The sequence below is a fragment of the Corapipo altera genome, unplaced genomic scaffold, assembly GCF_003945725.1.
Source record: "Corapipo altera isolate COAL_440 unplaced genomic scaffold, ASM394572v1 75, whole genome shotgun sequence".
Taxonomy (NCBI): domain Eukaryota; kingdom Metazoa; phylum Chordata; class Aves; order Passeriformes; family Pipridae; genus Corapipo; species Corapipo altera.
In genome coordinates this window covers 7383047-7409148 of record NW_020884887.1, presented here as the reverse complement: position 1 = coordinate 7409148, position 26102 = coordinate 7383047, and the positions used below count along the sequence as shown (strand labels likewise).

The following is a 26102-nucleotide window of genomic DNA, read 5'->3' as shown; positions in this document are numbered from 1 at the left end:
GTTTACTGCAGCCATGGACCCTCCAGCCTTCCTGCCCTGAGCACCAGGACCATGTTCTACAAACACACAAGACACCTTTATTCACCCCTACAGTGCTCCCCTTTCCCCCCCCAGTCAGTGCTCTTGGTGGTGTCCCCACAAATGGCCATGTGGCCCCTGGGCAGGGGCACAGGGACCTGTCACGACCCTGCAGGGCACAGCCCGTCATCAGCTCTTCACAGTGGCAGTGGAAGAGATGACACCTCCTCCAGACACTCGTCGTAGGCCTCCTGGTACTCCTCGTGGGGCTTGATCATGATGACGCAGGTCGGGCGCTTGGAGCCGGCTGCAGCTCCCAGGTCCTGTGGGAACAGTGAGACTGTGGGGTGCCAGGTCTCTTCCTGAGGGGAGAGGCTCAGGACCAGCTCACTGCATTCCCTGGTCTAATGCAAGGAATCTCTCTGCCAGCCCATCAACCCAAAGCCCTCTGGACTTATGCTGGGTTCAAGAGCCCTTTTCTCAGCTTGTGTCCTACAAGCTGGAAGCAAAGCCCTGGGCTGGCACCTGGCACAAGGGGCTGGCACTTGGCTCACGTGCCATACTTCTTCCCCAGAGCAGGATCTGCAGAGCTGCCTGCATGAGGCTGAAGCTCCAAAGACACCTCCCCCTGCTCCCAATTTCCAGCCTACAAAGAGGGTACTGGTCGCAGCTCACAACTGAGGAGGAAAAAATTCTCCTGGCTGTGACCCAGAGGGCTCTTGTCCCTGATATCCCCCAGGGCTGCTGAGGGAGTCGATCGTGGCAAACAGTTCTATGATCCCATAGTGAAACACTCCTACACCTCGCCCATGTCCATTCTGTGGCAAGCACCAGGTTCTTTACCTGGTCACTGCATCTGCACCTCCCCAGGATGGCTCCAGTCACAGCCTGGACGCCTCACAGGGGCTGGTTTGCCCCCAGCACTCACCGATTTGGAAGGGACATACGCGTAGGGGAGGCTCCTGTCCTCGCACATGATGGGGATGTGGCAGTACACATCGATGGGCAGCGTGTCCCCAGCCAGCACCGTGATTCTGCAGAGAGAGCCGTGTCAGTGGCAGGGCTGGACGAGAGGGGCCGCGGGCCGGGGCTGCACTTACCCCTTCTCGCCCTTGTTGATGAACTTCTGCACCTCCTTCACACCGCGGCGGATCTGCTTGTGCTTGGCCGCTGCAAGAGAACCACGGAGTGAGGGGCTGAGAGAGAACCACGGAGTGACGGAGGGGAGTGAGGGGCTAGAGAGAACCACAGAATGAGGAAGCGAGGGGCTGGAGAGAACCACGGAGTGAGGGGCTGCACCACGCCATCGCCATGCCCCAGCCCGGCCCCGCCTCCGCCATATCCCGGCGCCGCCAGACCTTTCCTGATGCACTTGTAAAGCTTCCGCGTGAGCTTGCGGGACGCGAGGGGCTGCGCGATGGGGTTGAGGAAGTCGAGCTGCTCCCGGTACGAGCGCTCGGGAGCCGCCTCCGCCTCGGCCGCCGCCTCGGACTTGTCCCGCGCCATGGCCCGCGCCGGCCGCTTCCGCTGCCGGGGCACGCGCCGCGCCGGGGCGGGACACGCGGCTCTCCGCTCCCCGCCAGCCAATTGGCAGCTGCGCTGGCGCTGACAGACAGCCGCGCTGGCCAATGGCAAAGCACCCATTTACCGGTTCCGCACCCCGGCCCCGCCCTCCGTCCCATTGCGCCGGCTCCGATCCCAATCGCAGTTCCAGCCCCGGCTCCAGTCCCGATCCCAGTCGCAGTTCCAGTCCCAGTGCTGGCCCCAGTCTCAATTTCCGTCCCAGGCCCGGCCCCAGTCCCTGTTCGAATTCGAGTCCCAGCCCCAGTCCTGTCTCGATCCCAATCCCAGTTCCAGTCCCAGAGTCAGACACGCCAGGACAAGTTTCAACACGGGCCTTTACTGGGTGTGGTCGGTGCTGGTGACGCTCAGCCCACCCCGAGCCCAGCCCACCCCGGGCACGCTCCGGGCCGCTGTGCCCCGGGGTGCGGCCATCCACCCCCGCGGCTGTGCCCAGCTCATCCACCTGGCCACAAACTGCATTTTCTCCCTTGTTTTTCAACCCAGCAAACTTTTCACCCTGTAGGGCTACGTTGCTACTTTTCCCAAAGAAAACAGGAGGCTTTTAACATGGTGCCCCTCCAAGAAACCACTTTGATCCTTATCGCAGTGACCCAGCAGCCACCACTGGGGATAAGGAGCTCTGCCCAAGGCCACGGCAGCACATCCCCCGAGCCCAGCACATCCTGAGCCACAGAGACAACACTGCTCAAAACGAAAGTGGCCTCAGGCATGGCTTGTTACCTTCTCCCTCACTCCAGCCTGTCCCTGGAGTACAGGAGGGCTTCAGCCAAAACCTGCAGCTGCTCCATGACCTCTCGCTGCATCTCCACAGCGATGTGGAACACGTGGTGGTCAGAGCTGTTGTACATCACTGCGTTCTGGAACATGAGCATGAGGTCACACTGGAACTGGATCATGGACTGAATGTGTCCCTTTGCCAGCCTTCTCTTTATGCTGGTTAAATCCATGGGTCTAGAAAAGAGAGAGAGAAGGAGAACTGAATTGCAACCCAGGGGAAGGCATCCTTTGGGCTCTGCATGAATGTTATTATTCTCATTTCAGGGTGGCCCTGAAAGCAGAGCTATTTTCAATCAATTTTATTGCTCAGGACAAAGAGGGAAAGTGAGAAAGGCTTTTCTTCCAAGTCAGACAAAAGTTAAGTTCAGCCAATGTGACATTTGCTGTCCAACCAAGTTGGCAGGTCATTAGCAGTCACCTCTGAAAAAAAAGTGATGCTGAGCTCCAGAGAAGGCAAGCGGTAATCAGTCTTCATGAAGTCAGTCCAGGTCTTAGTGGAAAAAGAAAAGTTACTAAAATAGGTATCTATTAAACCCCCTTAAAATCGAATGGTGCCACCAGCAAAAATAGCAACGCTGGTAAGGGGAACACGATGGGGAATAAATATTACTTCCCTTATTTTGACAGAATGGGAAAATGAATGGCTGCAGAGAGGACAACTGTGACCAGAATAGAACATGATTCAGCTCTGAAAAATGCCCTTAATCTCTCTGGGAAATATTGTTATGACCCACTTCTGTGCTGAGAGTGAAACATCTGGGGCGCAGGCAGCGGGTGAGGAGGGGGCATTGCCTGAGGCACATCCCAGCATGGGGAGAAGGGACTAATGAGCTGCAAGGAGCTGGATCCCCTGCCCAGGGACTGTGCCTGGGCTAAGCCATGCAATGCCTGCAAAGGGCAGGCACAATTCCCACCAGGTCCAAAGTTAGTGCAAGCTTCCAGGTTCTAATTACCCAGAAGGGAGTTTTAATAAAAGAAATCAGTGGGAAATGCTGGTGACAGCCAAACTCTGGAAAAGGAGGAAGGAAGCCATCCCGCTGGGCATTTTGGAAACCAAAAACAACAGAAAAGAACCAGAGAGAAATCAACTAGTGAGCATTTCCTCCACAAACTCACCTCTTTACCACATCCCTGTATCCAGGGGCTTGTTTCTCTGACACTGGCTTCAGGAATGGGCTGCTGTATCTACAAGGACAAGGACAAAGAATGTTCTGTGCCTGCCAAAGGCAGCACTGGGACATGAAGCAGTGCTTCTCTGTCCCTGCCTGCCATGAGGGCCATAGACAGTGCTGTGCCAGCTGTGTAGGAAGCAGCACTTGGGCTCTGCCACATTAAGCAGAGGAAATAAATATGCAGTGTTCTCTCCAGCTCTGCAGCACACAACTGTTCCTAAAGCAAAGCCCTGGAGAGACAGCCCAGCCTCTAGGGAGGGGAGGACAAGGCCTGATGACACAGGAGCTGGGACTCAGGGCGGTGTGTTCAGGACATGTTGATCCAGCCCTCTGCTCCCACCTACCTGTGACTGGCTATCATCCTCCAGATGGTCAGGAGTGTTTTCTTGAGGAGCAAATGCTGGAGGGGGTTATTCCAGCTTGGCTGCACCCTGTGAAGGCATTGCCAGATTATCACACTTGAAACAAAGTGGGAGGTGACAATTCTGCTGGCACCCACCACATCCACAACCTTGGAGTGTGATGGTGGGAGCGTCCTCTATGGGAACACAAAAGTAAACATCCAGAATGCAGGAAGATGCAGGGCAATCGGTAAAAACAAAAGCTGAGCTGAAGGGCAGGATCAAACTGGATAGAAAACCACGTGCTACTCTGCAGTTTAGAACTTTACTGAGGTGGTTTTATGAAGTTTCTCATCCCAACCTCCCATGTCTTTCCTTTGAAAGGCAGCCCAGATGATCACACGTGGCAGAGCCTGCATGTGACAGATATACCTGCACCTGCTTAAAGGAGGTTGGTAATACCTCCCTCAGGAGCTGGACTGTGCATTGCCTGACAGAACCTGATGCCCAGCCTATCTGCCTTGAGGAAATGCATATTTTCCATTTAATCTCTACTCTTCTCAATTCACTGTAGGATCAATGCCTCAAAATGCTGGCAGATCCACAGAGATAGCACAAGTTCCCTCCTGTTCTCCTTGGCTATCTCACCTTCCTGGATGTGACCCGTGCCATACACTTGTTCTCATGTGTGACAAGGGAAACGACTCTGTTCTGCTGCACCTGCAAGACAGAACCAGCTACTTACAGGTGTGTGTTGGGAGGGCTTGTGGAGTCCAGCACCGGGGCTGCAGAGGTGCTGCCACTGTTGTCTTCGTCCTGGACTTGAGCACTCATCTCCTGTGCATCCTGCTCACCTACAGCTTGTTCTCCAGGTGACTCTGGAGTCTTGTCCTGAGGAGCACAGAGGAGTAGACATCTAAAATGGCAGCCTGAGATAAAGGACCTGAGTCCTTTATCTAGAAGCCAGCCTGCTGCATCTCCCTTTACTGCATCCAGGCTCAGCTGGGAGCTCACTTGCTCTCTGTTATTCTGAGGATGATGTTTGGCCTTACTCAGACCTTCCCTGTGCTGCTCAGCGCTCAGTAACAGCTGGGTCTGAGCTCTTGGATCCTATCCACCTCTGGCTAACACAAACCCTGTGGAGCTGCCCAGTGTTGTGTCTGTCTGCTCTCTGGGAAGAGTCATGGATGTAGAGAGGGCAATCAGCAGCTGAGGTAAGACTGCCTCAGGCTAGTTAAAGCTCGAGATACAGATAACAGGATCCCCTAGAGCACAACAAGGTTGTTTCCCCAGAAACTCCCACATGAATATGACAGGGAATAGACTCATCCAGGAAGAAGAGTGGTGCTGTTGTGCTAATTTGCCAATAAAATGTAGAGTGGCAGGAGAGGGAGGCTTTTTGAAGTCCAGATGTGGGATTATATGCAGGGGCACCTCAGAATCCTCAACAGATCTGAAGCATGGGCAGACTTCTCAGGAAGAAACTGGACATTGTGCTGTGTTTGGTTTTGACCACTGGCAGAACTACGAGGGAACTGCTGTTAATAACAGCAGTTAAGAACAGAGTAACTTCTGGGAATAACGCTGTTCTGTCTGAAGAGGTGAAAAACCTGAAAGTTACTTGACTCCAGTGTCTGAGTTTTCAAGGGAACAAGTGTGAGTGTGGAAAAATGACATCGTTCTTCCACTGCTACGTTACCTGTCCCAGGAATACCTCGCAGGCTGGTTGAAGACCACAGCCCCCTAGACACAGGACTGATGCAAACCCAGGCTAAACAGTGCCTGCTTCCAAGACATGACGGTCCCCAGGGGCAGATGGTTATTGCTGGCACAGCCACATGGGCCTGAAACCAGCCAAGCTGTGCTGCAAAACACAGCAATTAGAACAAGGCAAGTATTCCAGTCTTGCCTTAAACCTGAGAGCAGCCTGCCAGCTCTCATGAGTCACCTTTACACTGCCAAGGAGCAATTCCTCCAACTCACATCTGAGGGTTTGATCTGTAAAAAGCTTCCTGTTTATAAAGATACACAGTCATACATAAAAACTACCCTTCCCTCTTATATTTCTCCTGCGTTCCCCTCCCTGCTGTCTCCTCCTGTGTGTCCCTGCCTCCCTGGGACTCCCCCATCTCTTCTAGAGCTACTTTCCTTCACTGTCTCGTCTCTCATCCAGGACCAAAGGCTCTTTTAGGACCACCACTACCCTACCCCTCTTTCCAAGAAGTGTTCTTTCTCATCTTCTGCCAGAATGTGTAGTTGACTTCTCTCTGCTCCCAAGACTGCTGTTCCTGTGGTCTTTTCCTGGCACCTCACATCTTCCCCATCATTCTGCTTCCCTAAGCCACAATAATCCCACTGAGTCTGTGATGACTCTGTGCTGCCAGTGCAGAGAGATTCCAGCATCTGGGTTACCTGCAACACAGTGATTTATTACTTCAAATTGTGAAGGCAAAAGGGAGAAGAAATAAACAGCACAGATGCTATTTTTGCATTCACTCATGAACGCCTTTCCATTTTTAGGAATACTTGCAAAGCTTCTGATGAAGCCCTATGTTATTACAGTGTCAGTTCACTGACATTTCTGTGCTTTAGGGTGAGCTGTGTTTTGGCAAAACAGTTCCCTTGTTGCAGTGCCAGCTCCAAATGGGAGGAAGGGCTGGGCTTGGGCCAGGGAGCGAGTGAACCCAGGGCATTTGCTGTGCCCCCAGATTGTTTCTGTGTGTAGGGATGGTGGAGGCCCTGAAACCCCCTGATGTTTCAGGAAGGTCTGAACTATGCTGCCCACCTTCCTGTCATCCAAACAGCCCTACCTCGAAAAGGAACTGGAGAAGATTGTTGCTTTCATATGGCTTCTCTGCCTCTTGGTAATCTTCACTATCATCCTCCCAGAGAGGCTCACTCAACTTCAGCTCACAGTCTGCTTCTTGGGTGCTCTCCTCTACCTTCCCCACAGCCATGTCTTCAGTATTTCTCCAGCTCCTCGTGTCCAGATCCAAGCTTGAATCCCAGTTGGGAACAGGCTGGAAGCCACTATTGTGTGACTCCCAGGATTGGCCCATCTGCAAACAATAAAAAGAGAAAGCAATTTATTTGTATCTAGATCCAGAACTGCCAAGCCCAGCTTGTTTCATGACACACTGTGAGAGCCCCAGCACAGGAAGGACTCTGAGGTGAGCAGTCTATACCTGCTCAGTCTAAACCTGAGCCCTACACACAGCATGTGGCAGGGCTGCAGCTCTGCAACACAAACTGCTGCTTCAGAGCAACTGCATTACAGGTTTTCTGGTGCTTTTGCTGTGCCCTTCCCCTGCCCAGGGGGTGGTGGGTCACTGTGCTCAGGGCTTGCTGAGCTGGCTAGAAGCACGTGGCTTTGATAGATGCTTCATGTTTAAGGTGCTGAAGGCATCAGCAAGGTCAATCTGAGTCCTGACAGGGCTCCTCAGCTTCTGACTGTTGTGAACAATTTGTGACTCCAAGGACAACTCACTGAAATTCCTTTGCTTCCCCTTGAGAACCTTTTATACTGGAAATAACTTATCACAAAGCTTACAGACACTTTGTTTTTAAAGTGACAGGTGTGATTTAGCTGGATGGTGATATCTCATCTACCTGAGTCAGAAGAATTATAACCCTGCACAGATACGCACTGACAGAGGACAGTTCTACATATTTCAGAAAATAAAAATTAGCAATCTCTTAAGAAGGGAGAAACCATTAATTTCATCTCTGTTCATTAGTCCATGCCTAAGTATCTTCTACTGCAGTAGTCCACTAAGATTTCTCTAAGCCTGGGGAATTGCTTGCAGAGTCACAGTAACAGTAAGTGATGTTAGAAAATCTGTATCTTGCCCCTGAATGGAGCTGCGTGGATGCTGCACCTATGGAGAATTCTATGCATTAATTAACAGTGTCTTTAGAGTTTTCAGTTAATTACGTACAACCTAATTTTTTCAGAGTTTTGAACAAGAACATTTCTCACTGACTGCCTTTTGCACTCTCAGGACTGCTAGCACAGCTCCAAGTACAGCTTATGGTGCATAATTGAGAGAAATAAAGAATCCACTGGGTTTGGGGATGAGAAAACTGGTTTGCTTATTTCCTGAACTTGCCAGCAGAGTCAGGATCTGAAAGCCTGTCCTTCCAAAACCTCTTTCAAAGTTAACTTCAGTGGAAGCAGAAGAAATGAGGTAAGAGATAACATTACCTGCTCTCAGCTTCCAGAGTTGGTGTTGGGCAAGGAGCTGAGCAAACTGAGATTTCATCTGAAGAGGAACCCTGTGCCTAAAGCACTGTCCTGCACCCTCAGCAGAGCTGGGCACACACAGAACCAGCCACTGCAGCTCAGCTGAGGAACAGAAAACCCTTACCCAGGGTAATCTGATCCCTTATGATCATCTTTCTGTACTCCAGTTGAGAGGGTTTAAAACCAGAAAGACCAGGGAACTTGGGCATAAGCACTGATTAAAGAGATCTTCAGCCTTATGTTCAGTTTTCCCAGACCTTGGAAGACTCAAGATGCCAGAAAGCAGAACAGGAGCTTTAGTGCAAGACACGATGAGGGAAATAATCCCAGGCTGCTCAGCTCCACACCAATTCTGGACCAAATGATACAGACTTCAAATTTTAATTAAGAACTGTCTGACAGTTCTTAATAATGTTGGCCACATAAGTCACCAGCAAGGAACCTTTCTCAAATTGGAAAGTTTTAGTTCGCTTTGCAGAGATCAGACACTGCACAACCCTTGCTGATTTGAGAAAAAGCTGTTAGAAATCAAGAAGGCAGTCTTTAAAAAGAACTTACATGTCAAAACAAGAAAAATGATAAAAGCCTGAACTCTAATAAATGAAATCTAGGATCCACATAAAGTAGGCAAAAAAAAAAAAAAAAGGAAAAACAGAACAATTTGCTAAAGACATAAAAGCAAATAAAAACAACAAACCCCATCAAAAACATCAGAAGCAGAGAACTGACAGATGATCAGTGGCGATGACGCATGATCAGTGCCAAACATCTCAGTGGAAAATAGGGGCAGTTGGAAAAACCAAATTAATCATCATTATCAGCAGTGCCACAGAGGAGATCACATGAGACCTTCTCTTGGGATAGGTCTGAGAGACGGTTTCTAATTAAAATGTCAACAGGGGAGGTTTTAGAACAATTTAAGGGAGTGGGTAAACCTTAGAACCCATTGGGATTCACTTGTGAGTCTTAAAGAAGCTTAAATATAACGTGACCAATCCTACGCTGTGTAACCTGTCATTTAAATTTAAGAAGAAAACCAGAAAGGGGTGATTGTTTTATCTGTCTGTAAAAGGGTGGGTGTTGGGAGATAAAGCACAGTAAAACATCAGCTCTGTACCAGACAGATTAGAACAAAGTATTAGGAAGAACAGAATTAGTAGTCAGAGCACAAGATGATGAACTGGGAAAGAGGCAATGGGGTTCTGTAGAGAAAATCATATCTTAAGAGTTTTAAAGCTCTTAGACTATTAAAAGGTCATGGGACAAGGGAAAAGGCTGAGAGAAAAATACCTGTTTAAGAGAAGAAACCAAGGATAGGAAGGACAATTAACCAGTAACCAAACCAAATGATTTTCAGCATTTCCACATCGTTCTTGGTGAAAATACACCTCAGTGATACATGGAACTCAAAACAGCAGGCACAGCCAACTTCAACAATAAACTTGTGAAAATAAAGAGCTCTTACTAGGCCAGGTAACAATGCCTCTGGTCTTAATCCCAGTGACTCAGTTTCCTGAAACCTGTGTAACAGAAAGCTGCACCCTGTACATGCTGCAGAGTGTATAACACTCCCAGCTGCTGCAAAGCATCAAGGATGATACTATTTTGTTCGTGGCTTTTTTTCCCCATGGAAGGTTGTGGGGGCAGAAAACACTCAAGTTTCCTCTCACAGGTTGTATGAGCAGAAAAGAAGGTGGCAACTTGGAAATTCTCACAGAGAACTTCAACCTCCATGTTGCTTAGGAAAAGGACTGTAATTTCCAGTATAAACTGCATAAACTCAAATGTGAAACCAGGTACTGGCAATCCTGCCTGCAGCTGCTGGGATCACAGACTTCCACTCTCACTAGTGTAGCCTTCACAGATCTCCGGGGAAAAGAATGTACAGTACTTTTCAATGCGTTTTCTCCTAAGGGAAGCTCCAACAAGACTGTGTTATTTAACTTCTCATGGTTAGATTTCCTGTATCATCACAGTTGTGCTGTATCCTCACTCACTCAAGCGGAGAATCTTCCTCTCCATCCAAGCATTATGGAACATTCCTGTGATTAATGGACAGTCTGTAAGGCCAAAGCTCTGCCATGTGTGTCTTGGTCTACGGACAACTGGAAGAGAATTATAGTTGCAGATATTCAAGGTGGGTACACAGGCTTGTTCCACAGGGTTGCTCCCTGCAGAGCTGCGATGCTCAGTACACTGCACACCAGTTTGTTCCCAGACTTTAATATACATCACATTTACACATCACTAGTAAAAATCTGTACACTTCACAATACAGTACATACGAGCCACCAGTTGCTAGCTAACACCAGAACACTGATGAAGCCCAAGACAACTGCCTTAAAACAGGCAGGGGGGGCTAGTCTTCCCCTCTGGGGAAGTTTCTTTGGGATACATATTCCAACGAGACAGTGCTTTCCAGAGGGGCAAGTGAAGAAGGTGAACCAGGTCCCAGAAGTGGACCTGCAGCTTTTCTTCCTCCTCCAACAGCTGTTAAGAGCAGCCTGCTTGCACTCCAGCTCCAGATGCCAAGTGCTGGGATTCAGCTCTGTGTGCCTGTAGCATCATTTCTTCATCTTCAGGTCTGCCTCGATGGCGCAGCGCCGCCCTCTGGTGCCTCCGTCCTGCTCACAAGGCAAACAAACACAGTTACACAACCTGACACCAGCGCTCTGCTCCCTCCAGCACAGGGGGAGGGAGGGAATTCTGCATCTGGCAACAACTTTTCATGCCTTCCAATCAGGAGAAAGGGAAGCTGTCCCAAAGGCGGCCTGGAGAGGCCTGCCTGCAGACCTACCTAAAGATTGCTCTGGACACAGCAGGGTGCTGGGCTTGGCAGCATGTGTGCACTGCTGGAGCCAGGGCAGAGAGAGGCAACATGACTCTTGCCCAGACAGATGCTTTTGGAGCCTGGAGAGCACAGGCTTTCTCCTAAATGGCAGATTCTAGCTTAAGGTGGGGAGAGGAAACTGCTGACTAACCTACCTTATCAGCTGCTGATCCCTATGGCAAGTGCTCCTCCAGCTGAGTGACCCTGGCACTAGCTCCCTAGTTTCTTGGCATAACTCCTTTCCGTGAGCAGAAGGTGAGCTGAGAGCTTCCTTTGATGCGCTGCCCTCTCTCTCTGGCTGACATGCTGACTCTCCTGGAGTACTCCTCTGTCTTTAGATACATGTGAGAAATAAGAACAACTTCCTCTCCTCTCTCCTCCCCGCAACTCAGAGACTTGGGGTTTCCCAGAGGGAATATTTTTCCAAACACTTCTGGATCACCACAGGCACAGAGCAAGGTATTTCTGCAGAGTGTCTTATTTACTTTCTGGACCAGGAATGATAAAGGAGTACACAGATGACTCCTCACTCTCCCAAGACCTGTTGTACTGCCTCCGACGTGTGGAAGGGGCAGCTGCATAAACATGAGAGATGTAGGAAATACAGGTCTGCACCACTTGGTTTGTCTTCCCACTTACATGGAAAGAAAGCAGGAGAGAAGTTGTGAAAAAAAAGCAAAAGCAGATGACAAAACGAAAACTCTTGGAACCAAAAGAACAGACTGAAGCCCCTCCCGCTCACCCACGCTGAGAATAAGGGACTGAGATGTTTCTTCTCTAAGGATCACAGTGGTGCAGCCCCCAAGTCAAACACACCCCTTGCAGTGCTAAGGATGCTGTGACAGTGCAGTGATCACCCAGACAAGGAGCAGAGCACCTGCCAGCAGAACCTGCTGGAGCCTTTCAATACTTACAAAGAGAGAGAGAAGGAAGGCAGGAGAGCCCATTGGGACACTGTCCTGTTAAAAAGGCCAAACAGAAGGACTTATCAGGCATCAGCTACGGAAATGCACACACCACACAGAAGCACTGAGCCCACACACGAGCATAGAGAAACATGTGCCCCACTCCCCTTCCTGCACAGCATCAGTCTTATGCAGCAGGAACATAAAAACAGACAAAAAGAGGGATACTGCAAGAGTCAGAATGCTAGGAAAGGGATGTTCCCTTCTCAGCCATGGCAAGGCCTGGTCTACCAAACAATTTCTGCAAGGTGCAGTTGCCGCTAGAACTAAGCAGGCAGTCCCTGCTGTCACAGTGTTGTGTGCACCAGCTGAGAGCACCTGAGACCACTTCATCATGTTTGGATGTCTTTACAGAAGAAAAAAACCAAACAAACCTTCACTGCTTAGATCAGTGTGGAATTCAGAGGTTCTCTGGTGTGTTTTACACAGCAAACCAGAGTCGACTGATTCTCTCTCTCCAAAAACCTGACTAGAAAGTGAAGGACATGGCAATTCCCTTCACCTTCCTGCCATATCACACCTCTACCAATACTCTCTTAATTTCCCTACAGTTTTTATCACCTGTTTTTAAAAAGTTATAGAACTGTTGGGATTACAGAAGAAACTCGTGAGACCTGCCTCTTGAATGCTGTACAGGTCCAGAACTGAAATCTAATCAATGGACACATTTGAAGAAAATTTGTTCACATGAAGATGCTGGAACTACTGCAATCTCAAAAAACATTCTGCCTCTCTCGTGTGAGAACTTCATGCACTATCTTGGGATTCTTCAGAAGATCCCAAGTGCCCTTCCAGAGGGTGCAGCATTCTCACCTTCTCTGAAGCATCTTGCTTGCGAGTGGAGTCTCGCCCCCGCAGGCTCTTTGCACTGATCCCTGACTCTGATGTTTGCATCATCAGTTGTGTGGCCAGAAATTGCTGCAAGAAAACCACACTCTGTTAAGATTGGCAGGCAAAACAAGCTCAGTAAGTGCGTGTCAGTTAACTATCACAGACCACAGGCTGGGAATGATTGGGTCAGAGGCAGTTTCAGTTCCCTTTCTGCTGCTCAAAATAAGTTCCCCTATTTACCTCAGAAGCCACAAATCCCAAGGAAGTACAAAACCTCAGTTCAAACTCTGTTAGTCCTGCCAGTTGGGACGTTCTGCTTCACAGGACATTTTAAATGGCATAAATTCACGAGACAGTTTCATGTACACTTTATATCAACATAAACCAGCACAGCCACCCGAAGACGCAGTCGCGTCCCCTGTCATTCACTGTTTTGTTGCTTGTTTCTGTTCCTGAACCACACCCCAGCTCTTGCTGGCCTAAGCATTTCCCTGAAGGAAATTACGTTTGAAATTGGTCTGGGTTGAACCTATAAAAAATTTTGCTGCGTTACTTTTAACTCGCCCACAATCTAGTTCAACTCAAACACCTGAGCAAGCATGAGAGAGATGCAGGGAAAGACAGGTCTCCTGCATTCAAATACATGGGGAGTGAAACTACAGTCTTACATCTATGGACCAAGGCAGATGCTCTGTTCTCAGCTCAGTACTTTACCTGAATCTGCTCCAGGACATCTCGCTGCATCTCCACAGCCATGTGGTACACATCATGGTCAGAGCTGTTGTACATAACTGCATTTTGAAACATCAGCATAATATCACGCTGGAACTCAGCTGTGGTTCGTATCAGTCCGTTCTCAATGTTCTTTTTGATGGTAGATAAATCCATTGGCCTATGAAAGAAATGCAAGCAAAATTGCAACAGGAACACTTAGCTCTTTTCCCTCTTTTTTGGAAACAACCCTGAGTCTGTAACGTTGTCTAGTTAGAGCGTCTGTTTAATTTAGCTGAACAGGTTCTGCCCTAGACAGGCTGTGTTCCTGAGTATCAAAGCCTGGGTCAGAAGACATGAGCTGTCCAGGAATGGTGAAAACAGCCTGAGTGATGCCTCAGGAGAGGCATCTGCCTTCTCCAGGCACAGAAGAAACTAAGGAGCTAGAGAGCAGCCACTGAACTTGAAGTGTTTAGTGGAGAGGTTTCAGGGGCTAGCAGGGGATTCTGCTAATTCTTCCAGAAAAGTCCACTATCTGGGACTGTAAAAAATGCTGATTAAAGAAGACAGCTTTTAGGAATTTCAGAGGTTAATCCTATCCTTCGATAGAAACTGGGAAAAACAGACCAGTCATGTGTCCCCTTACTGATAAAAATGTTCTGTGTAACTCAGTCTACTTTATTCAAGTCAAGGTTCTGTACAGACATGTGTCTGTTACTGAAGACCCACTTCTTGGGGAAACCTGCTTCTGACTGAATCATGTCAGAAAAAAAATGCATTTCAAGTGTTCCAACCTGCACTGTAGGCAAAACCTACATTGTTCCTGCCAGAAATCCCTACACAAATAAGAAACCATACAGAGCTCTAGTGATGGAGAGCTGCTGAGACTCACCTCTGCACGATGCTGTGGTAGCCTGGTGCTATATCATCAGTTACAGGCTGCAGGAAGACATTGGCATACCTGCAGAGAGATAGAGTCCACTTAGTGTCCATCCTTGCTGGTAAGTATTTGTTTCATGCTCTCCTGTTTATTTGTCTGTAACAGTATGATTCATCACCTCCTGGTACCAACAGAGATAAGCCTCTGAGACAGAAGAGTGGAGACTTGTCTAGGATTAGTCACTTCTTTCTGTCAAGACATCAAACTCACTCACCTGTGATTAGCTGCTGCTCTCCAAACTAGCATGATGGCTTTCTTCCAGATCTTCTGGGCCTGTATGGCTTCCTGATCCTCACTGCACACTGAGCTAGGGAGAGAAAAACATACTTCCTTTAGGAGTCTGCACAGTGCCTCAAAGCAGAAACCTCACTGTTTATTTTGCCTTTGACATGCCCACGCTAATCCATGCCAAGTCAGAAGGAAAAAGTGGGAGCTGGTATTGGGGTGCTGTCTGTACACTTGCCCTTGTAAGCAAGGAGAACCAGAAATAATCATCACCAAATTCCCACTCAGCAAAACAAAAACGAGATTCCTACACTCCCTCCACAACTCCCTGACACTCACAACTGTGAGGAGGCTGGGCTGCTGGGGATGGAGTCGGCGAGCGTGTGGGACTGCAGAGGTGCGTTGTGGACGCTGAAACCATCGTCGCTCTCACTCACGGGGGGTTCATTATCCATCTCTGACAGATATCCCTCACCCTGATCTTCCTCTTTGGGTTCCTCCAAACTGGCAGCCTCACTGGCACCGTCCTCATCGTCCTCCTCACCCTGCCCATCCTGAAACACAGAGTCCATGAGCCAGCACAGCCAGCTACAACAGCAACTCAGAGCCTCCAAACCAACTGTGGTTCAGCGACAAAGTGATTTTCCTGTTACCCTGCTGACAACTGTACAGGCACTTCCAGGGAATCCCAGTCTCTCTGGTCTGCCCTGCCTCCTCCCGCAGACCCACAAGCACATACATACACAGCTTTACAGTTTGAAGCTATCTCTCCTTTTGCTCCCACTGCAGACTGCTTACTTCTCAATGCAGAAAGCTGAACACAAGCTTTGCTTTTCAGCAGACAGCAGTGAGATGTTGCTAATAAACTCAAGATCACTGTAACTGAGAATTACCTTCATCTGACTCCTAAACAGGGCTTGGGCCTCCTCCTTCATTGACTCTGTGAAAGAAAGAAATGCAGAAAGGTTGACTCTCCAAAGCAGTCTTCCCTACAAAAGCTCCTGCACCAATGCCTACTGTCCTGCAGTAATTACCACTGTTCCTACATGTATCTTTTGTCCCTCCTCCCCAAAAAACCTGAACCATATCACTGACAACTATCCAGCTAATAATGTTGCATGTAAAAGATTTCCTAGCTGAATTAAGTTACCTGACAGCTCAAATTTGTGCTGAACATCAGCCTGTGAGGAGTCTTCACTCACATTTGGGACTTGTGGAGGGGATGAATCATCATCAGGTGGGGTCTGGAGGGAAGAGAAATGCACAAATCTAGATGTTTGTGTCAGCTTACTTCAGTGAAGGTGTGGGCACATCTCACTCATCCTAACCTAACTCAAGGCAATGAGGTTCACTGAGCACCTTCCCAGCAGCAATTCTGCACATGGGCAAGGGGAGATACACGAAGGTACAGCCTAAAGCAGAGCTGCTCTGCTCATCAAGCACATCAGCAGCATGACTTCCAGGAAAACAGTCAGTCACATCCATTGAAGGTTCACCTTCAGCCCAGCAGTCATCCTTCCTCTAAATTTCTCTCCTGCCTACCACAACTGCTCCTTTCTTTCCCCACACCAGTTCCAGACAGCCTCTCTGCTCACATACCTCTGTCTTCACTGAATTTAGCATTGCATCTTCTCCCTTGGATGACTCTATATTGATTTCAGGAGTCTCTCCTGATGTTAGACCTGCTCTTTGATCTTCTTCTATCTCTTGACTTCTAAGCTCTGGTGTTTCTGTCACTCTTGCCGTTGCTGGTATGGTTTCCTCAGGGCCCAGCTGACTCTGCTCCTGCTCTGCAAGTTCAGTCTTTATTTCTGATGCCAGCTCGCCAATGCCCATTAGGTCTCGAATTCCCTTTGCCTCTGGCTCCTCACACTCCAGTCTCTCCTGCTTCACAGTCACAGACACTTGGGGTATCTGGGCCTGTTTCTCGTGCTCCTGACGAATTGAATGTTCCCATGGGCCAGGAAGGGTCTGAGGGTCATCAGTATCTTCACAGAAAGAAGACAGAGCAGCTTCAACAACTGCTGCATCCAGGACTTCAGGGTGATCGTCTACCTTTATTGTCAAAACAAACACACAGCAGTGCAGACCAAGGTCAGAAAGAAGAATTAGAGAAAAGTTCATGTTATTTGGTGACAAAAAGGTCATGTTATTTCTGAGACAACTGTGGAAAACTCCATGTACTTGTACTGCCTTTTGCAGCCAGACCTGTATCACTCCCTGTGGAGCTTCCCGTGGAGCTTCAGTTTCAGAAATACAGCACCCCTGGAAAGGATACTGTGAGCAGCACTCATCTGTCTGCCAGAGATGTGACCTAAACCCTACCCAACATGAGGAAGAAAGAGATTTCTTTGTGTCCTCTGAAGAGGAGCACCAGACTAAGAGGAGTACCAGTGTCACACTGACAGCAGTGGTGTCATAGAGTCATTTCCTATTGATCTGGAAAACTATGGTGAGAATGTGCACTTTGGAATAGCTATTTCTTTTTTGTTTAAACTAAATTGGTGAACAGCAATTATTTGAGATTGACCCAAATGAATGTGGAGCAAGAGGCCCTGGCACTCTGCTTTGCCCACTCACCTTGTCCTCAATGATGGCTATAATATTTCCAACTGTATCAAAGTCCAGCTCTTCCCCCGTATAGGATACTGCAATATCCATTTTCTCAGCCAAATCCAAATCTTCTTTCCCATCCATGCAGTGATCTTTAGAAGACCCTGCAGCGCTGCCAGCCCCAGAACCCAGGCACTCTTTCTTGATGGAATCAATGATCATGGATATTTCACTGCTGTCCATGGACACTGTCACAGTGTGGGAATCAGACACTGCCTCCATGGAAACACAAGCTTCTGGCTGGCTTACTGCACAAGGATGAGAGGGACAGTCAGAGACCAAGCCAGAGAAGTTCAGCCCACATAAACACTGCAGTGGATAAGATCAAGCACCAACCACAACTATCCCAGGCCCACCCACACCACCACGGCTTAGACAAATAAAAGACAAATATGGGTTTGCTTTCCCACATGAGTGAGATTCCAACCCTTGAACCACAACCCAGCAAACCACCAGCACCCCCACCCAGCAAACCCTGTTTAAAACCACCTGCTTACTCCAGAACCCAGACATAACTATCCTTTTGGCCAGGATGGCAAGTCTGAGGTGCTAAAGCCCAGCTGAGAGCTTGCCAGGCGCTGATCCCATGGGAAGTTCTGCTTTCCAGCAGTGCATGACCTACGAGTGCGTAGTTCAGGAACGCACCTGTGGCTACGCTTTCTGGAGCTGCAGCTGGTGGCACAACGGACGGTGCTGACAGCGTGGGCATCATGACAATAGTTGCCTGGGACACAGGCTCTACGGGGGGTGGCAGGAGCTTAGCTGGAGGTTCGCTGGCAACAGCGGAGAAGGAAGCAAGAGGTGAGGTGAACTGTGCAGGACCAGCTTCTAAAAGCCGGGAAAGCGTAGGAGCACCTAACAGAGAGTAGAAGGGAAAAGCACATGAGCAAGAAGCAGCCACCACTGAAGTCCACAAAGCCACCACTGGGTTCTTCACTGTCTGGTGGCTTCTTCTGGGAAAAGACACTGAGAGATACCTATAAACAGTCCCAAAAGTTGTACAGAGAACCTGCACCAAAAACACCCGACCCCGTTGTGTGTGCAGTCTGAGGCAGAATCATGCAGCTACAGAACACTGTTCACTGTAAGGGCTGGACAGACTAAGCCACACATGCACAGTCACCCTTCCAAAGGCTCATCCCAATACGATTATGGGAAATCTGAAAAACAGCGCTGAGAGAGCCACACAAGGTAAGCCAAGTCATCACAGGAGCTGGGAGAGAGAGCAGGGGGGATCTCTTTGCAGAATTCCTTTTATATCAAAGGTTGCCACTCATTTTAGCTGTAACTTCCAGTCTGAATTTACTCAACTGTCTGGACCAAATTAACAGGTCTTAAAAGATGTGGATAAGGAAAGCTGCTTACTTGTATGGAATTCTGTATAAATGAATGGCATAAAACCGCAGTTGCAGACAATGCGATTAAACCGCTGGTCAGCAAGAGCTGACAAAAACCCCTCACCTTAGGAAGGTTGTTCTGAAAAAGCCCAATGCAAAGAGTCCTGCACTGTCTCTCTCAACCTCACTCTAGGGAACTCACTCTGGAGCTCACAGACCTCTGTGGTCTAACTCTCAAAGACCTCTGAGCTACAGCAGAGGGAAGGCACACGAGTTCTCCAGATCCACAGGGAGCTGAGTTTGACACATTAAGAATCAGATACTAGACCACTTTTTCCTCAGCTCCCTGTCAACAAACCCTTTCTTTCTACAGCGAGATGCCAGCTATTAACCAGTGTCAAACCCAGAAAACCAGACTGCATGGATCAGGATTGAATCAAGTCCAACTGTTTCAGTCACTCTTTTTTTCCATAAGGATTAGAGTCTACTTAAAAAAGCAGGGGTGAGAGGGACGTGGGTACAGAAAGAGGAATACAACTCATAAAGAAGCCCCCAAACCCAGCAGGATAGATGTCCTTCATCTTTCTCCAAAGAGAATTCACAGAGCAGTCTGAAGGGACATCTTAAGGGAGAACTGTATAGGGAAAGGCCCGAGTTACCTGAAGCAGCAGGAGATGCAGGGACAGTACCAGGTGTTGACTGCATTTCCCCACTGTGCAGCACTGGAAGGACACTTCCTACCTCCAGCAGCACTCCTGAGCTGTTCATATGACCAGAAGCCACTGCCATTTCGTTTTCACCGACCTGTCAAAGGAGGACAAAACTGAAGTTTTGGGAGATACCATCACATCAGTGATTGTCTGCCAGATGTGCACTTCCATGAACAGGTCCAGCATTTGCTGTTTCAGCATTTCTTCTGCACTCTGCACCCTGCCTGAGGCCCCTCATACAAGTGCACAACATGAGAGTCTGCATCTAATTTCTGTTCTTCAGCTACAACACAGCTGCAGTGCCACCTCCGAGGTCAGGCCAAATAGATCATTGCTCTACCTCAGTTCCTCTGTTCAAGGACCTCACAATCCTTTAGAGACACGAGTGTCTTTAGACCCTGAGATGGCATGGAAATATCCCTCATTTTGAGTTGAGAGAAACAGAAGTATCAAGATGGAAAGTAACTCTATCAAGGTCAGACAATGAACCTATGATAGACCTTGAAAGAGATGTAAAGCAGTCCTGTTCCCACAAAGAAAATCCAGTCTTCCACAGCCATTACCTTTCCCTGCTCCACTTTGCAAACACAGAACCCACAGAACATTTACCCAAACTAACAAATAGAAAAGGCTGACTAAATCTGACTACTACAAAAATAAAGTCAATAGCCAACACAGTTACTCCATCACAGAAGCACTAACACAGGGAATCCATGCCATGGGCAGGCTGATGGCTGCTGTTTTCAGACTGAGCTGTGAACAGTGTCTGCACCTCCCAAGACTTCCACAGTCACTAACACCACAAGTAGGTTCTCATCACAGTGATTTTAGTAACTGTCTACAACTAGGAGAAAACTGAAACGCTTCAATATAGGTCATAAACCCCATTAAAGTATTCCCTACTCTTATGCTAAGACACATTACAGGTCTTGAAATGCAACTTCCTGCCAAGATGTAAAGAACTGTGGGCCCAAAGTAATCACCAAGAGCAGCTCCGGGAGGTTGATGGGAATGATGCTGACTAACAAGTTCCCTCCCCTAAAGAGAACAATTTCCTCTGGCAAAGCCTGCAACTCCAACTCCTTATGACTGAGGGGAGACAGCCAGTCCTACGTGCTGCACAATCCCTGCAGTCCTGCTGGGAAAGGGTCCCACCTCTGTGGCTCACAGGGGTAATTATACCTCTCAGCTATCACTTCCGCTGGGACTCTCACAAAACTGCACATTTTTAAAAAGTCTTTGCAGATTCCCCTTTTTCAGTGGGAGAGTCTGAAGCAAATTGTTTATGTGCTTGCATATACGAGCAGAGAGCTCCATACCAGCCTGGGGCTTGTGGGCAAGAGACTGCCCTTCTTCAGCAGCTCTGAGAGCAGAGGGGAAGGAGGCGGAGTTGCTTTTTGTCCTAGCATCTTTTTCTGGGGTGAATCATCAGTGACTGGGGTCATGGGGGCATCCAGGGGAGCAGAGCCTGGAGGGGTGTCAGGGATTCCAATGAAGGAGGCAACTGGGGTGCTGGGCAATGTCCCTGGCGTGACCTGAGAAAGAGAAAAACCACACTGTTCAAAGCCACACTCCACCACACGGACCAGCCCCACTTGCTGCTTCCCCCAAGAGCATTGATCCAGCACACCACAGACACCTACTCCATTCACTCGCTGCACCTACTCCAGGCACGTGCCTTCACCCTTTCCCTGCCCTGTAGTGCCATTTCCCAGGCACTCACAGACTGCCTGGCCAACCCACTGATGCCCCTATATGGCCTTCGATCCAGACACCGGATCACCACAGACATGGAAGAGGACATGGATCCCGAGCAGCACCGTACACCAACCACACTGCAGCACTACCGCAGCCAAAGTCTGCAAAGCAAGGCAAGGCCTTCTCCCCAGGCCCCTTCTCCGTGATGGACGCTGAGCCCCATGTCCCAAGCTGGTCTTTCCCTCCTACCTGGGATAAGGATCCTTACCCCTGGACTGGCCTCATCCCCAGCAGGCTGGGACAGATCTCCCAGTGCATATTCCCCTCCTGGGGAGGTCGAGCCGGCGGGGGAACGAACCATCACACCCGTCAGTCGTCGCGGTGGATTCTTAATGGCCTGACGAGCTGGAAGAGAATAGAAACTAAAGTGAGATTCCAGGACTCCATCTTGGACAGTCCCTGAGAGTTGCCTCTGACTTTATCCTGAAGAATCTTAAGAAAACAGTTTATGTTGTAGGAATTTCTTGCATCACACTAGGCTCACTTCCCAAATAATACCAGCTTTGGGTAATGCACCTCTGTTTCAGGTTTCTTTAGTAGCTAGGTATTCACTACCTCCCACCACTGACAGGTTAATTGAATTAACTGCCCCAAGAGTTATAAAGGAATTAAACATTCAGAATAAATGTCTCTCATCTTCAGACACCAGTGAAACCATAGGGAAGACTAAAGGGGTGAAAAGCCTGACATTCTAACACAGAGTTCCTTGCTAATCCTGCTTCCTCTCAGATACACCTTTCCTACAGATTTTGTTCCTTTCTCAGAAGCCTCTGCATTTTGCCCTGTTACAAATATAGTGCTGGAAAGAGAACACAACCTTTCTCTCCAACTCTAGGGTCAAGGAATTCCTACTGCAGGTCTTAATAAGATCTAAGTATTTCCCAGATGTTCTTATGAATATACACATCTCTCCAAGGAAAAGGAAGGCAGCTCATCTCCAGCTTACCTTGATAAGCAGCATCTGTAGCCTTCCTCTTGACTTCTGCCTCCTCCTCCTCCATTTTTTTCTTTCTGTATACAGAATCAAAACCTGTTAGACAGTGTCTCAGTTCCTCCTTCACAATCAGTTTACTGACCCCCCCGTCCCATTATCTCGGGACAACACTGAACTGCCCCTGTGGATTTGGGCTCAGTTCCCCTGAGGAGGGAAGCAGAGCCAGAGAATGACACACTAGGCAGGAAATTTCACTTCCAGCTGATTATCAAAATGGATGCTGCAAACCATCACCAAGCTCTTTACTGAGCAATTCCAAACGATGTTCCACACAAGCTGGTATCCCCTGAGTTAAGCTAAGTCCCCCCTCAGAGGCCAAAGCATCTGCCCGGCTGCTGCATTTCTCTTCACCCAAAGTACACAAAACAAGAGATGCCTGACAGAGTGTCAGGGAACTACAATTTCAGAAGAAAGCACAACACGGAAATAATTAAATAACCCACATCATAATCTCATTGCACAGCTCCTCCAGTCTGTTATCCATGTGTCCGGCCTGGATCAGCTCTGCATCCTTCTTCAGTTGCCTGTAATCAGAAAACCCTCTTACTTACTGAACAGGAAACCCAAAGCAGCATTTTCACCCCAATCACCATCCCACTTAAGACAATCTTTTCAGGATAAGGTTCTCAGATGTGCCACAGCTTAACATCTCTGCCACGTACCTGTATTTTTCCTGTGTTTCTTTAATAATTTTTTTCAATTCCTCAACCCTTTCTGCAGTCAGTTTCCGCACAATAACATCTTCCACAGTTTCCACAACTTCTCCCTTCTCACCACGTTTTCTCCTATAAACAGAAAAAAAAAAGTTATATACAAAACACAGAAAACTCAGTTCTCATTTCATAAATGGCTGCTGTATGTTACTCCTGACACATTCATGCACAAACAAAAAAAAAATCAGCTTCCTCCAATTCCCTGAAATGGTCTTGGACAGTACAATCTCTTCTGAAATTTTTATCTAGTGAACCCAGTGCTAAAGATTTCAGGAACAGATCAAAGATCTGTGCAATAAAAATTCTCAACCTGAAAAAAACCAATCATTCCCCTTCAGAGAAGATTCTTCTCTACCCATGAAGAAACATCTATTTTTTTTCTGATTAACTCTACTAAAGTCATTTCATCTCCAGTGATGAAGATCATTCAGCACTACTACAAACAAATACTACTTTGAGACATCCCACCTTTAAGTTAATTTGATGTGAAGTCCCCAAACAAAACGCCTGGAATTAAGAGCAATAAATATCTGAGACCACAAAGCTGTAGTGAAACCATTGAGAAAAAAGCTGTAAAAAAGCACTGCAAAGTAGGGACAAATACAAAACATCTCCCCCTCTTGCTCCTACTGTCTTTTCTACCTCTACTCTAAATTATAAACTTATGTGTAAAGCTTCTGATCAGTAAGACTAACATGTAGTGTTTTATTCCAGACAAATAAATGTCACCTTCCCCATCTGCCACACCCTGATCCCACTGTCCACCCACAAAAGCTATCACAGCTGAATTTTCTCATTCCTGAATGCTCCTTTAGGGAGGAGTTGGCTGGGGAAGAAAGGAAGTTAACAGTAACAAGGACTTTGCTATTAGAACCGATGAGTCTCCCCAGAGTGCTGCAGACTGCGCTTGGGTCAGACTTTGTACTCACTTGGGGGTCTCCGTGGTCTCCAAGAGCTCTGAATACTGAGATGCACAGTGCTGAGAAGAGACAAAGGAGGTCAGAGGACACTAAAGAGTCAGCTTGAGCTAACACCTATCAACAAAGTCCACAGGGCACTCACTCCCACTTCTTCAGAGGCCCAAGGTTTTATGAACAAATCCCACAGTTTTCTCCAGAGTTTCCCTCAAGGCTATAATTTAGTGTAGCTCACAGTGAGGAAGCAAAAACAAAGCTAAAGAACAGATGCTCCCAACTAACAATACAGAAACCAAAGCAAGCAAAAGCTGCAGCTGTAATATTTCCATCTGTGAACATGAACCAAAATATTTAATCGAAGAAGACAAAATAACATTACATCAAGGCCAGTTCCAAAGCTCAACAGACACAGTAAGCAACATAACAACCCCAACTGTCCCTTACACGACAAAAGTCCCAGGTGCTGGCTCAAACAGCAGGACACACCAAAATACATGAGCATCCACAAATTTCTAGGGCATGGAATTCTACACCTTAAATCATATGCCTGGCGAAGAATCTCTTTAGTGAGACTTACTTATTAATTGTTTACTGGACAAAGCATGGAACAATTAATCCTTATTCATCCTCAACAGGGCACTTCTGATTATGCAGAGATCTGGTGTATTCCTGTTACTCATCTTTCCATGTTAAGAGTTCTACCTTACTTAGCCATCCCTCACAAGGAAAGCTGTTTCACATCTTTGATCATCCATGTCTTTTTCTTAACTTTATCCAACTGGACTGCGAGCTCAAGTTTAATTTCAGAAACAGAAAAACAGTATTAGATTTAAATAATTTTTTTTTTTCCAAATTAATTTTGCTACATGTTTTTAAAACAACAAATACATTCCCTTAGGCTTTATCTATCCCTTTGCAGAACTCATTTTTTTCCAAGATTCAAATATGAGTATCTTACCTTTTGGGAAAACCAGTCAGGTGGACGCCCTGGCTCTGCAAAAGGTTTGATGGCTCTGCTGACTGAGACCCTGCAGGAGGGAAATGGCAAGTCACCATCACTTTCTTCCCCAACTACCACTCAGAGAAAAATTGACAAGCTGTCTTGACATCATTGAATAACCCCCTAAACATGATAAACTCACCAAGGAGCTGCTATGTTTGGGAATTACTACAGTATAAAGTACAAGACTTGAAAATATTTGCCTGCTCCTAATAAAAAATACTTTTGCTCCTTTGCTTTGAAAAGCAAGTTTCTAGATTCTGATTATGTGACTATATTTCCACAAACACCTTACTTTTGTAAGGGGAAAAAGGTAGTAAAACAGAGCTACAGGTTCAGTGCACAGGAATCCGCTACCAAGTATCCTTCTTGACCACAACTCACCTCATCCAACTTATTAACACAGAATCAGAGAATCACCTAATGGTGTGGGACCATTAAGGGACCTTACAGATCATCTTGTTCCAGCCCTCTGCTGTGGGCAGGGACACCTTCCACTATCCCAGGTTGCTCCAAGCCCTGTCCAACCTGGCACTGAACACCTCCAGGGATGGGGCAGCCACAGCTTCTCTGGGCAACCTATGCCAGGGCCTCACCACCCTCACAGGGAAGAATGTCTTCCTAATCTCCAATCGAACCTTTACTCTGTTGGTTTGAAGCCTTATCCTGTCACTCCATGTCCCTGTCCAAAGTCTCTCTCCAGCTCTCATCACTCTTTATTTTAACACACCTCTGCTTTCACACAACAGTTATGAAGGCAGCAAAAAGCCTGTCCAGGTACATCTCTAACACCTTTGACACCCCATCTTTGTTCTGAACAGAGGTGGGGGGGGACAGCCCCGCGCTTTGCCCCGGGTACCCGGTGCCTCGCACACGCTCAGGTTCCCCGCTCTGTGCTCCCGTACCAATTCTGGTCGCCGCTGCGCATGACGGAGGAGGCCAGGCAGAGCTTCTCGCGGATGGACCAGGGCTCAGTGGGGCCGGCGCTCAGCAGCTTGTGCTCTGCGGGACAGGGCAGGAGTGTGCGGGGGCAGCACCCGGGAACACCGGGACGGGACCCCGGGACAACACCCTGGCCCCGCCCCTCCTCCCGAAGCCCCGCCCCTCCCCCGAACCACTGTGCCCGCCCCCCGTGCACCGTTTTCCCCTACCCGGAAGGCCCCTGGCAACCGCTCCGTTCTTTTCGGGCCGTTCCTCTACTCCCCTCCCCGCCACAGCCCCGCCGCCGCTCGCTCCCCGCCGCCGCTCCCGCCCGTCCCCGCACTCACTGCCAGTCCCCGCCGCCATCTTCCCCGCCCGGCCCCGAGCAAGGTGGGGCGGAGCCGTGCGCAAAGCCCGCCGGGAGGTGCGCGAGCGCCACTCCCCCTCCCTCTCCCCCGCCCCGCCCAGCGGCCAGTTGGTCGGGCTCCGCCCCCGCTGCCCC

The 26102-nt window shown here is 48.4% G+C and overlaps 2 protein-coding genes and 1 long non-coding RNA gene across 11 annotated transcripts; 1 reads left to right on the top strand and 2 right to left on the bottom strand.

Annotated features, from left to right (window-relative positions):
* Positions 1 to 54: 54 nt before the first annotated feature.
* Positions 55 to 1677, bottom strand: NHP2 (NHP2 ribonucleoprotein). The gene is made up of 4 exons (XM_027643495.1): positions 1377 to 1677; positions 1119 to 1188; positions 947 to 1052; positions 55 to 341 (listed from the first exon to the last, which is right to left on the bottom strand). Exons 1-4 carry the CDS (start codon positions 1660 to 1662, stop codon positions 216 to 218), a joined length of 588 nt encoding a protein of 195 aa, XP_027499296.1. The 5' UTR covers positions 1663 to 1677; the 3' UTR covers positions 55 to 215.
* Positions 1014 to 26078, bottom strand: BRD8 (bromodomain containing 8). 9 transcript variants are annotated; one of them, XM_027643467.1, is made up of 29 exons: positions 25948 to 26078; positions 25585 to 25681; positions 24638 to 24707; positions 23692 to 23741; positions 22712 to 22834; positions 22493 to 22573; positions 22002 to 22066; positions 21264 to 21400; positions 20617 to 20832; positions 19247 to 19391; positions 17896 to 18105; positions 17218 to 17498; positions 16237 to 16692; positions 15788 to 15881; positions 15531 to 15577; positions 14977 to 15191; positions 14627 to 14719; positions 14365 to 14433; positions 13476 to 13653; positions 12744 to 12848; positions 11880 to 11924; positions 6703 to 6951; positions 6101 to 6304; positions 4638 to 4783; positions 3896 to 3982; positions 3496 to 3564; positions 2323 to 2553; positions 1119 to 1188; positions 1014 to 1052 (listed from the first exon to the last, which is right to left on the bottom strand). In XM_027643467.1, the coding sequence occupies exons 1-27, from the start codon at positions 25964 to 25966 to the stop codon at positions 2331 to 2333; spliced, it is 3774 nt and encodes a 1257-aa protein (XP_027499268.1). In that variant the 5' UTR covers positions 25967 to 26078; the 3' UTR covers positions 1014 to 1052; positions 1119 to 1188; positions 2323 to 2330. The 9 variants fall into 9 exon arrangements, with proteins under 9 accessions (XP_027499268.1, XP_027499269.1, XP_027499271.1 ...); XM_027643468.1 differs by having other exon boundaries at positions 6110 to 6304; XM_027643470.1 differs by lacking the exon at positions 6101 to 6304.
* Positions 3984 to 7975, top strand: LOC113947173. Its single transcript, XR_003527651.1, has 2 exons — positions 3984 to 4639; positions 7462 to 7975. It is a non-coding gene; the product is annotated as an uncharacterized LOC113947173 (long non-coding RNA).
* Positions 26079 to 26102: the final 24 nt, after the last annotated feature.

Coding starts and splice junctions, on each gene's coding strand:
- NHP2 (XM_027643495.1), bottom strand. CDS start 1,662: ATGGGTGCTTTGCCATTGGCCAGCGCGGCTGTCTGTCAGCGCCAGCGC. Junction 1,189..1,376: donor TTACAAGTGCATCAGGAAAG/GTCTGGCGGCGC, acceptor GTTCTCTTGCAG/CGGCCAAGCACAAGCAGATC. Junction 1,053..1,118: donor ATCAACAAGGGCGAGAAGGG/GTAAGTGCAGCC, acceptor CTCTCTCTGCAG/AATCACGGTGCTGGCTGGGG.
- BRD8 (XM_027643467.1), bottom strand. Junction 15,578..15,787: donor GCACAAATTTGAGCTGTCAG/GTAACTTAATTC, acceptor TTTCTTTCACAG/AGTCAATGAAGGAGGAGGCC. Junction 4,784..6,100: donor AACACTTCTTGGAAAGAGGG/GTAGGGTAGTGG, acceptor TGTGCTCCTCAG/GACAAGACTCCAGAGTCACC.